Raw genomic sequence first — 12,663 nt, 5'->3', positions numbered from 1 at the left:
CCCCGATGAATGACAACATTCACCTAGTCGCTTTGGTGAATGAATAAAATATTTGTTATATCTGATTTGATATTAATTTATTCGTTGATCTTATTATATTTATTCAATATTTTAATATCTGCTGAGGATAGATTCGAAGAAACATCAGTGTTCGGAGTACCGGTTAAATGCATACTGGGCAGTGGCACTTGACCTTAAAAAACTCTGATGTAGGGAATACCGGTCAAAGGCACTGAACCTTAAAAAAATCACCGGTGTACGGTATACCAGGCAGATGCATACCAGACAGTGGCGCTGAATTATATCTAGTATATATTTCAGACATTTACCAAAACGACTATGTGATTGTCAACATTGAACGGTGAAAGTCGGTCATTCGCAGTAACATGTATATGCGTCGATGTATAGCATGATGGTATGGAGATATGTTACTATATGTATGATTTTTAAAATTTTCTGTTTCTGATTGAATTTAGTAATTTAAAAGCATTTACTGCTGGGTTAAAATTAAAAGAATAAATTTTACTTTTAAAAAATTTGTTTGAATTTTGAGCACTTTTGTCATTAACCAATGAAAATTCCCCCTACGTCTTTCGATTATTTTGATTAAATCCACTTTAAGAAATGTTGCTCATTAATTTCTTAAATTCTTTTCTCAAATTTTTTTAATCAAGTCAACATGCTTAAATTCCTGTTCATGTCCCATTTAACCAAAATGTGATAGTCATAAAACATCTATCCTCCCCGAAAAATTTCAATTACCTTCTAAAAATTTTTTTAAAAACTTTCTGTTTGCAAAACTTTCTCTTTGTTAGATAAATTATCATGAAAAGAATAAAATTTGTAATCCTAACATACAAGCAATATATAAAAATAGTACGAAATGTAATAAAAAAAAACTTATGTAAAAATGACAAAATGTAACACATAATTTGCTACGGATAATTGTCTGTCGGCCTAATTTAACTGGAATCCATTTAATTGTAAAGACAATGAAATCAACGTGCTCAAATTCCTGTTCATAGTTAATCAAACTGCGATAGTCACAAAACACGAAATTATCAAACATTTTTTTAACGTAATAAAGAAACTTTTATTACGTTCTTATTATATTTGATTAAGAAAAGTGGTCTACATCTTGAAACATCTAGAAATGCATAATACTAAATCAATTGTCTGAACTAAAAATATTAATTTTCCCTTTCATTTTTAGCCCATCTATCGGGGCTTTCTTTAAAAATGAGTTATGAACCTTTTAAAACAACGGCGAAAATATTCTTTTCAAGGATAAAGCTTGTCGGACTCTTAAATCTGGTGGTTTATAGGAACTTCTTACTTCTATCCAAATGACTAAATAAATCACAGTAAACTTCTGGGGAACAGAAAATAAACATTAATTTTCCCTAACTCAAAGTTGGTTTAGAACTATTAAAAACAAACCTAACTCATACTCAGTGGCAGTTAAAAACCAAAATTACAACATTCAAAGTATTTGACGAGTTTAGTTTATTTATTTCTTTTTTTAGCCCTATTCCAAATTTTAAAAAAAAGATCAAGTCATAAAATTTTATATTTTAATTGTAGTAATGTTTCGTGAAATGTTTCGATAAATGACGAGAGAGAGTGAGAGAAAGAGAGAGGTAACTGACATATTTAGGATAGTATACATTTAAAAACTAGATATAATTAGATAAGAGACAACTAGATAAGAGAGAGAGTTCACCTTCAAACGAGGTGAACCGGGTTCGAATACCAGCGATGGTTGGGCGATACGAATTCCGCATCCATCTCGCACTGACCACAGTGCTGACGTAAGATATTCTCAGTGGTAGACGGGTCATGGGTTTTCGTATTTTTCCTCTCCATGTAACGCAAATGCGGGTTGATTCCATCAAAAAGTTCTCCATGAAGTCAAATTTCATCCAATACTTGATCCAGCGGGTCCCTTGTCTTCTGGATTCGGATCAAAATTACAAAGCTACGGAGTTGAACATTAGTAGTCGTAAACCAAAAGTTGGGTCGGTTGTTCAACCACGGTTATAAAATAAATAAAATTTTAAAAAAAGCAAGAAAGAAAAGTCTTGTATTAATACCATGATGTAGTTTAAAGGATTGATCTCGTGAAACTGAGGAGGAAAGAAAATTCCGTTAAAATTACGGTAAAAGATACGGACACTCAAGGTATATAAAGACACTAAACAAATAGACCTATGTACCGTAAATTTTTGCAGTAATATTACCGAATCCTTGTAATTCAGCAAATACCACCGTAAAAATAACGGTATAAAATTTTATAATTTTACAGTAAAAAAGGATTTTATGGTAGAAAGTTTTGGTATCCTGAGACATAAATGAAGGAAAGAAAAGTGATTTCAAACAAAAAATGTAAATTCACCGATGGAAAAAAAAGAAAAAAGAAAGTGGAAAACGAAACTAGGAAAATTGCAGAGATCGAGAATGAAACAGAAAATGAAAAATAAATAAATATGTGAAAGCAAATCAAATATAATCACAGTGACCGAGGGAGGCAAATGAGTGCATAATACTTTTCCACGCGCTACGGAGAGGAAGTGAGAAACTAATGCTTTAACAAGGGAATCGGCAATCATTCACTTTTGGCCACCATGTTTTTTTTTCCATTTTCTATTTTGTTCTTATCACCTTTATTTTGGATTTTTTTTTTGGCTGATACGTTTTTTGTTTCAAATTACTTCTAATTGTTTTCCTCATTCACGTCCAATGAGTCTTGAGAATAGGCTCCTATTTTTGAGCGCTTGAAATATATATCAACTTCCATTTTTATCTTCATATTTTTTTTAAGCAAATTAATCAGAAACAGAAGAAAAAAAGAATACAAAATCGAGACAAAAAATGAAAAAATTAATACTTATAATAGAGTATTTTTCAGAAATTTTACTGAATAAATTGAATTTTATTGAAGAAGGTTTCTCATGAAAAACTTGCGTATGGAGTGAAGACTTGGAAATCTTGAAAAGAGCCCACAAATTTGAATCGTTCAAACAAAACAAACTTTCATTCAGTCTTAAATTTGTTATAATTTTACCGTAAAAATCAAGAAGACACGTTGATAACAGTTCTTACATAGTATAGCAATATTTTCACAATATCATTCACGTTTTCAGCGCCGCTACAAAGTTTGAAAGAAGCTTTTGAAAGTTTTACCATTTTAATTTACAAAATTTTATTAAATATTTTTCAGAATAAGAAACTTTAATTCTTATAAAAAAAAGACTGTATTTTGAAATAAAAAATGCAAGAAAGGAGAGATATTTTTTTTTACAAGTAATTATTTTTCAGTGATAATTAAATATTTGATTTCTAGCTAAATAATATCAACTTTTATATAGTTAAAATATATTAAAATATATTTAAAATATATTTGCAAGTAACGTAGTGTGGGTATAGTGATCCTAATTGGGTAGTTGAAACGTGACATTTGTTTACGGTAGCAACTGTTCTTTCCATCCTATTTCGAGTAAGCCAAGTCTGTCGAGTATCAATTTTCTTTAGTGACGCATTCTAAATTCTTTCACAAAGATTCTTTCTCAAAGAATTCAACTTTTTCATTATATATATGTATATATTTAAATTAACACAACGACAGGTAGGAAGCCATGCGGAACATAAACAAACTAATTATGCATCGAAGTTAGCCAGATACACAAAACAAAAATATATCACGGTTACAAGTACGAAAACAAATAATAAATTTTAGTTTAGTAAAAGAAGTAGAATAATATTTCAATTCATTCGATGTGCGATACGGCTGTGTATTTAATTAACTTATCGTTAATTAAATACAGTAATCGTTATCGTTAAATACAGTATCGTTAATTAAATATGGCTCTGTATTTAATTAACTTATCGTTAATTAAATACAGTAATCGTTATCGTTAAATACAGTATCGTTAATTAAATACGGCTCTGTCTTTAACTTATCGTTTGTTTATCGTTACATAAACAAACTAATTATGCATCGAAGTTAGCCAGATACACAAAACAAAAATATATCACGGTTACAAGTACGAAAACAAATAATAAATTTTAGTTTAGTAAAAGAAGTAGAATAATATTTCAATTCATTCGATGTGCGATACGGCTGCGTATTTAATTAACTTATCGTTAATTAAATACAGTAATCGTTATCGTTAAATACAGTATCGTTAATTAAATACGGCTCTGTCTTTAATTAACTTATCGTTAATTGAATACATAGCCGTATTTATTAACATTCTAACTTATGTAGAGAAATGTAACTCAATTTTAATACGCCATAATGCTGATGATAAGGATTAGCTGGTGCTGAAGTCATCAGTGTGGGTATGGAAGGTCTTTTTCTTCTTGATATGTAAGTATTTATTCTCACATAATATTAAATTATGAATAATAATTATCGGAATAGAAATTTTGAAATATTATGCTTAAAATATATCTTTGAAGATACTGTTTTACAACACAAGACGGATTTAACAAAACAAAGAACGAAATAGCGAATCGCAAAAAACTAAATATCTGAGAAATGCTTATACAAGTCTAAAATAGTTATTTTTATCTTTAGGGGAAAATGTCTCTTGAATTTTCTTCACGGAAAGTTTTATTCTTCCCTTTGAGATTCGTGTAATTTCCAAACAAAACAAAAAAGTGTTCCTTTCCTATCACCGTTTACGGTCAACCCGTTTTTTATCGGATGCATAAATAATAAATTCATTGCTTCTTAAATAAAAGCTATTTATCCGTTAATAAAGAAGCCATTATTTTTTTCTTCTTTTCAAATCTATTAGAACAGCTTTACTTCTTCTTGTGAATTGATTTATTTTTCAGAATAAATAATCCCGAGTAACTGAAGCGAAACGATATAAAACGCTTGTTTAAAAAAAAAATATGAAGGCGGTAATAAAAGTTGACAAGTCTCTCAAAAATAGGAGGCTATTCTCAAGGAGGCTCGCCAGTGCGGAAATTAAAAGTGATTTGAAATAGAAAACGTGAAATTGCGAACTTAAAAATGGAAAACAAAGGAGAAAAACAAAACTAGAACGTTTTATTTCTGTTTCAAATCATTTTCGTACACATCTGGTGAACCCTAAGATTGGACACCTATTTTTGAAAGCTTCGAAACATGTTGACTTTAATTCCGATTGTTTGGAGCAACAGAATTCTTACTTATCATCATGTACTGAGCCGTGGTTGCTCATTTGATAAAGCGTTCACCTTTCAGTGAGGTGAACTGGGCTCGAATCCCATGGCCTGTCGATACGAATTCCACACCGGGCTCGCACCGACCTCAATGCTAATTTAAAAATATCTTCAGTAAAAGACGGGTTAGGTCCATCGAAATACAGTTTAGTTCCATCAAAAAGTCCTCTACGAAGGCAAATTTCCCCCATAACTCGATCCTGAAATTACCTTGTCTTCTGGATTGGGTTCAAAATTACAAGGCTACGGAGTTGAACATTAGTAGTCGTGAACCCAAAAATTGGGTCTGTTATTCAACGGCTGTTACAAAATAAATTAGATCATCGTGTACTATTTACTCTAATTCTTCTTGCCATTTTTTCAAAATCGTTGTTTATATACATATCATTTCAGGTACTTTCATTTTACTTTTAAAAATTGTTCTTCAGCATCGACATACAAAACTGGTTTTTGAGAAAACTTCATTCCAATATTTTCTTTGTAAAAGAATGAGTTCAGCGAGGCAGATATTTTCGAAGACTTGTTGTCGCCTGTATTCATTCAAGTTTATTTCCGATCAATAAAATCCTCTTTCTCAACTCATTCCTTTCCTTTTATTTACAATGCATTTCTGTCGGAGGAATACTTTTTGATAGTTATCAGAATGTGGTAATCACATGAAACAGACGTGTTTAAAATTCTTTTTTGTTGCCAGTTTTGTCCAATTCAAACATTTCATAACCGTCGTTGAACAACCGACTCAATTTCGGGTTTACGTAGACTTGTAACACCGTAGACTTGTAATTTCGAGCTTGAAGCACGCAGTTACAGAATATATGTTTGGTTGTCGTTTGCTAGTAAATGTTATTTTTTTATCTGTAAAGTATTTCGGTACTTTTCGGTTAGTGTTTCGGTCATTTTTTTTTTAATGATGTGTTTAAAAAATAAATAAAATATAAAGTTGACGGAGGCTTATATATTATTGTTCATGTTTTGCTTTTGATCCTAGTTAAATAAAACGAACCACTTTTTCAGAATATAAACGGTATTTATAGAGTATTTAAGGGGTGAAATAAAAAAATTTAATGAATTAGTACAGAACAACTTCACGAAATCGTGCAAAAAACTAAAACTATAGCGACACAATGGATAAACAATTTCAATTAAGTCTTTCATTATTAATGCGTGTTGACCTTCCTGTGTTGTCTTTCTAAATCAGACATCATTCTGCCCTCTTAATTGTTATAAAATTTCGACAATTAAAAATAGCGCGTATCTCTCCTTCCGTCTCCCCCATTTTTGCGCAATTTGATTGTTTTACTTAAATCGTCTTCCTGAGTTCCGATTTAAATATGTTTGTGGAAAATGAGCTTTCGGCTATGCCAACCTTCATTTGTCAACAGGTACCTCAATATCGAATCGAGTTAGCATGTCTTATATATACTAGTGAATTGATGCTTAATAATCTTAGTGGTAGTTAACGCCACAAAGATTTTGTGAGGGACATACCACTAGTAGCCTTCGATGAACGTACCATTCGATGTCCATCGAACTAGTACCATTCGATGAACGGATACTACTAGTAGCCGTATTTGCGAAAAACCGGGAGAGCTGTATTAGGTTCACCAGATTTCGAGCTTTGGTGGTGAGAGCTGTAATGAGTTCGCCGGGATTTTTAGACGTCAACCGCAAGAGCTGTATTAAGTTCACAATTGTGTGCGGGTTCGCTCTTGTGTTACTAGTAGCAGGCGAGTGTGTGCAAAATCCCGTTTTGTGTAGATGAGACTGAGAAGCAACAGCGTGAGGAGGAAGCAGTGACAAATAGCAAGTCAACTACTGTTCAATGAGAACGATTCATCAAAGTAGGCGTTACTTTCGATGTGGACGAGTTCATATCGCTTCCCCAGGTCACCAATGTATCAAGTAGAGTAGAAATAAGCATAATATATATAGTTCATAATTCAATAAGGGTTTCATTTTTATTTGTTTATTTTAGTATTAAGCATTCCAAGTATTTGATTTCATGCATGTTGTATTCCACAAAATTTCAAAAAAGAATAAAAAAAACAGAAACAGGGGAGGTGCAAATATTTTTACTGTCTACCATCATTTTTAAGAGTTTTGGAGTCTTGTGTTTAGATATATATTAACTGCGTAAACTAAGCAATTATTATAATATTTTTCAAAAATATATATAATAATAAATATTAATTCTCTGCGTTTCATAAATATAATAATTTGAAATAAAATTAAAAATATCGGTGACGCACTATAATGAGAAACGAGTTTTCTTTCTTCGTTTCTTTTCTTCATATTTATAAATAAAAATGAATATTTTGTACACACTATAATGAATTACGTGATTTCCTTCGACACATTACAAATATATTGCAAACTGCGATAAAATTCATGTATTTTTTAAACATAACCTATAACGAAAATGAAGATCATATATGTATCATAAATATTTGATGCGTAATTTTGTACACATTTTTCAAAGTAAACTATTTGAACAAAGACTTACTAGTTTGAACAAAGACTTACAAAGACTTAAACATTGAAAGTTGACGAAACAAAGTAAACCATTTTTCAAAGTAAACTACATTTTTCAAAGCTATGTTGATACAATATTAGAAAGCACTCCCTTTTACGAATATAATTGTGTGAGCTGATGAAAAGATTATATCTTTTATTTTCCGGATTTTTAATTTTTTCCTTTTTTTCGGATTTTTTTCCGGTTTCTAATTATTTTTATATTTATTATCATTTTTCTTTTTTTTTTCCTTTTTTTCCTTATTCTGTAATTTTTTCCATGTTTTCTCTGCATTTTGAACATTAAAAAACATTAACAAAAATCCGGAAATGGAAGATATAATCTTTTTATCAGCTCACACGATTATATCCGCAAAAAGGAGTGCTTTCTAATATTGTATCAATTTATCCAAAGCAAAATATATCAGTACAATAGTGTGAGGTGCACTAAAAAAAATTATAAAAAATTTACTACAAATAAAATAGAACACATTAAGTAAAAATATCATGCAAAAATAGAAAATAAAACATAAAGAAAGAACAGAATAAAACATAAAATGAAATTAATAAATAAAACTTATTCTTTTTCTTAATTTTCTTCGTTTTCTTTCTCTTTTAGTCCTTTCTGNTTCTAATATTGTATCAATATAGCCAAAGCAAAATATATCAATACAATAGTGTGAGGAGCACTAAAAAAAAATTACAAAAAATTTACAACAAATAAAATAGAACACATTAAGTAAAAATATCACGCAAAAACAGAAAATAAAATGTAAAGAAAGAACAGAATAAAACATAATAGAGAGAATAACGAAGGAAACTAAGAAAAATAAAAAAATTTATTTGCGGCGTATAAGCAGCAATTAATAAAACAAATTAAAAATATGAAGAAAACATTGAAAAACTATAATAAGGATTTATAAGAAGAGAAGTAGAAAATATTTGTAAGACTTTTATTTTTAAACCAAAATAAATTAAAAATTAGAAAAGGGAAAAACAAAATAATGAAAAGATCATTACACGATATGTCATGTTATGGAAATGAAATGCAAGATTTCTTACCTTCTAATAAACTGTTATTATAGTTGATGCACTCCATTTCATTGGTTGGTTCATTCTGAATAACATAATCTGCTTGTTTTTCCGCATCAGTTATTATATTAAAACTAGAGATGTTTCTTTCCATTTCATTTATATGCCTCTGATGGATTTTATTATTATTTAAACACGGCTTTTTGTTTCAAGCATTGTCTACAGCTATATTCATGAAAAAAATAACAAAGAATGAACTAAGGCCTAAATTGTCGTTTGCGTTTATTTAAAGAATTATAGTTCGCAAAAAAAAAAAAATTCTCTGTGTTTTATTTAATATAATCGGTTATGTTTCAATAGCTTTAATGTCCACAAGCTAGAATGCCAGGTTTAACTAAACAGGTCGTAAATTCAACTTTTTAACAAAATAAGTATTTATTTTTTGTTAAAAATATTGAATTCACTTCGCTTATAAATCATATTTTTCATTGAAATCGTTTGAAGTGATAAAATAATCGTTTTAAATATTAAAACTAATTAAACCGAAACAAAGAATTAATATTTAAGTGTTCTAAAGAGAACTTTTCTGAGGTTGTGTTTGGTTTAAATATATCAGTTTATTTTGTTACTGGTTTTCACTTATAATCCTTTAAGAAACACAGACACAGCCCTACGAGAGAAGACTTCTTAACAGGACTGGGAACTCTCCATCTGTGGAACGCATCTCTCTGCGTCCAGAAGAAACTTCTAATGCCAGAAGATCAATATTTTTACTTTTTCCACCTTAACCATTGGAGAAGATCCTCGCCCTCTATAGTCACTTTTAGAAACTACCATATTTTATACGGTCCGTTTATGAATGATGGTTTCTCTGTTTAAAACGCTTGAAGAATGTACAGTACACAAAATAAAAACTTGAACACCCTGAATTACTTTTCATCCAATGATCAGATTTTTTGGATTTCAGAGCTCCATCTTAATTGTTTTAAGGAATAATATGATAATTAATTACTGCAGACGATATTTTAAACTACGAAATCGGACATTAAAACGAAGTTTTCTGAATATATAAAAAAAATTTCTTAGCCCTTAAAAATATAGGGGATAGCCCATCTATATAGCCCATCATATTAAAAATATAGGGGATCTGGAAGTCCCATTAGTTTGATCAGAAGAGCGATTTACTTCTTGCATATTGCGCCATATAGCTAGAATTTTTTAAGCGATTCGTAGATAATTTTATGCGAAACATAATTTCAAATAATTAATCAACAAGGAAATTCCATCAACAGAATATGTTAAATAAATGTTATTAGAAACACGGGGAAACGAAGTGAGAAATTTTATTTATTTATTTATTTAATTATTTATTTGGTTTTTGGGGTACGTAGAGGAGAAAATGATGTCCATTATAAAAGAATTAGAGATGTAACAAATATTCGGCCGCAATTGGGTATAATATGAAAAAAACGCAACTACTTCGATTTAGTAGGAACAACATATGACGCAATGCTAAACGAATGGAATTTAGTTGTTGTTTATTTAGTTATTGTAATTAGTAGTTGTTGTTATTTGTTTTAGTTGCTGTTGTTTATTTATTTGTATTTAGTTTCAATAACTTTTCTTTATAATGCAATAAAATCTGGCGAGCAGCAGCTATTTAAACGAANCCTTCAAAATATAGGGGATAGCCCATAATCTGGAAGTCCCATTAGTTTGATCAGAAGAGCGATTTACTTTTTGCATATTGCGCCATATAGCGAGAATTTTTAAGCGATTCGTAGATAATTTTATGCAAAACATAATTTCAAATAATTAATCAACAAGGAAATTCCATCAACAGAATATGTTAAATAAATGTTATTAGAAACGCTGGGAGACGAAGTGAGGAATTTTATTTATTTATTTATTTATTTGGTTTTTGGGGTACGTAGGAGAGAAAATGATGTCCATTATTAAAGAATTAGAGATGAAACAAATATTCGGCCACAATTCAGTATTCGGCCCTCTTGCCGAGTATTCGGCTGACCGAATATTCAGCTCAATGCTACGTCTGAAAGTATTATTTTCAAAAGTATTTTTTGACTAACTTTCTTTGGGGGCCGATCGGAATAAATTTAACTAATATGATATCGTGTTTTTTACTATATATTATTAGAAATAATTTATATTTTGAAAGACAAATGAGAAAACAAAATTTGAAAATTGAAATTAGATGACTTTATACTGAACAATAAATTTTGCGATGCTGTTGTTTTTTCGTTTTGTTGAAAATCTTAATTGTCAGGTGATACTATACAGCTTTATTGTATTCAGGCAGCTGAAACAGGTTTGAACTTGTTTATGCTCCTGTATCAATTGGTTAACATTGTAAAGCAATACGTTAAAGATAAATACAAATAGGAAGTATGTAAAAAATCTCATGGATGAAACTCATTACATGTATGTTTAAATATAACAGTATTGCATACAAACTCGTGCAAAAGATGTAATTATCAAAACACTACAGTGCGTCTAATAATTTGATCTAATTATTATAATACACTAATATGATACCTGATATTATAAATATTCTATATTTATACAATATATCGTCTAATGTATCCAATCGTAAAATTTAAATCATAATTCGCCTAATTTAACCAATTGATACACAAACGTAAACAAGTGCAAACCGGTTTCAGTCGCGTAAAAACAATAAAGCTGTATAGTGTATCACCTGATAATTATGATTTTATATGGAATCTTACAGTGTGTCTAATAATTTGGCCAGAGACTGTATGTGAAAAAGTTATATTTTTGTTTAAAAATTAAAAATTTCTGTTTTGTTTTCTATCCAGCATTTTTTTTTTAAACAAATTTTGCTTTTGTTATGATGCAGCCCCCTATATCAATAATACAGTTAAATTTGGATTATTTTTCAACGATGACTCAGCTTATTTATACAGTCAAACCCCGCTATAGTGAACACGGTTTATAGTGAACTCTCGGATATAGTGAACGAAATGTTCGGTCCCGTGCCTTGCTATACACGCATAATGTTATTTTTTCTGGATATAGTGAACCAAAAAAGTGATGAAGTTGGATATAATGAACTTTTTTCTGTCTTCGGCTGATTTTTTTTTCCATTTTTTTTTATAATAATTTTGAAATTTCTACTTCAAAATTAGTATATATACCGATTTTTAAAACCATCTATAGAGGGGAATGAAGCGATAAGCATTCCTTGTTTGCTTCTTTTATCTCACTTACCCATCCCTAAACAAAACAAGCAGATGTTTCCAACCCAGGCAGATGATGCACCTGTAAGGTGTCAGTGGGATCAATATGCATTTTCTGTCACAGGGAATGAGTAATTATTCATCATTGGTCAAAGGGTTGGACACTAATATGTGTTGATAAACCCTCATTTCAATTACTTTTTGCTCTTAGTTCAGTTAAAAAAATCATGCAAATGTTTCAAATTTAACTATGGCGAGCAGTAAACGTAAAACGTTGATGATAAAATGGACATAATCAAAAAAATTGAAAATGGATGCTATCAAGCTGATATTTGCAGGGAATACAAACTATCCAAATCTGCAGTTTGTAACATATGGAAAAATAGGCAATTAATAATTTCTGCTCATGAAAAAAATTTAGATGGCAGAAAAATTTTGAGAAAAGCAGATCACAAGGATGTTGAAGTATTACTCCCGGGTTCACCAATCGAAGAAGTCGCAATCTTCCAGTATCTGGACAAATGTCGATGAATTTGCTAAGCGATTTTATGAGAATACTTTTATGTGCTCGAATGGAAGGTTAGACAGGTTTAAAAAGCGGAATAACAGAAATTCAGAAAAAATTATCTGAGAGTCGGGAAGTGTTTCCGTATCTGATGTTGAGGATTGCTCATCAGCTAAAGAT

The 12,663-nt window shown here is 30.2% G+C and overlaps 1 protein-coding gene across 1 annotated transcript in view; it reads right to left on the bottom strand.

Moving 5' to 3' along the window:
• Window positions 1–9,512, bottom strand: part of LOC107444133 (corticotropin-releasing factor receptor 2-like) — a 100,684-nt gene extending 91,172 nt beyond the window's left edge. The window contains exon 1 of the mRNA XM_021144632.3: window positions 8,788–9,512. Within this exon, the coding sequence (XP_021000291.1) occupies window positions 8,788–8,911 (124 nt within the window). The 5' untranslated portion in view covers window positions 8,912–9,512. The remainder of the gene's footprint in view (window positions 1–8,787) is intronic.
• Window positions 9,513–12,663: the final 3,151 nt, after the last annotated feature.

Source organism: Parasteatoda tepidariorum, chromosome 8 (assembly GCF_043381705.1).
Source record: "Parasteatoda tepidariorum isolate YZ-2023 chromosome 8, CAS_Ptep_4.0, whole genome shotgun sequence".
NCBI classification, from domain to species: Eukaryota; Metazoa; Arthropoda; class Arachnida; order Araneae; family Theridiidae; genus Parasteatoda; species Parasteatoda tepidariorum.
The sequence above is the reverse complement of the archived record's forward strand: the minus strand, read 5'-3'. Positions and strand labels throughout refer to the sequence as shown.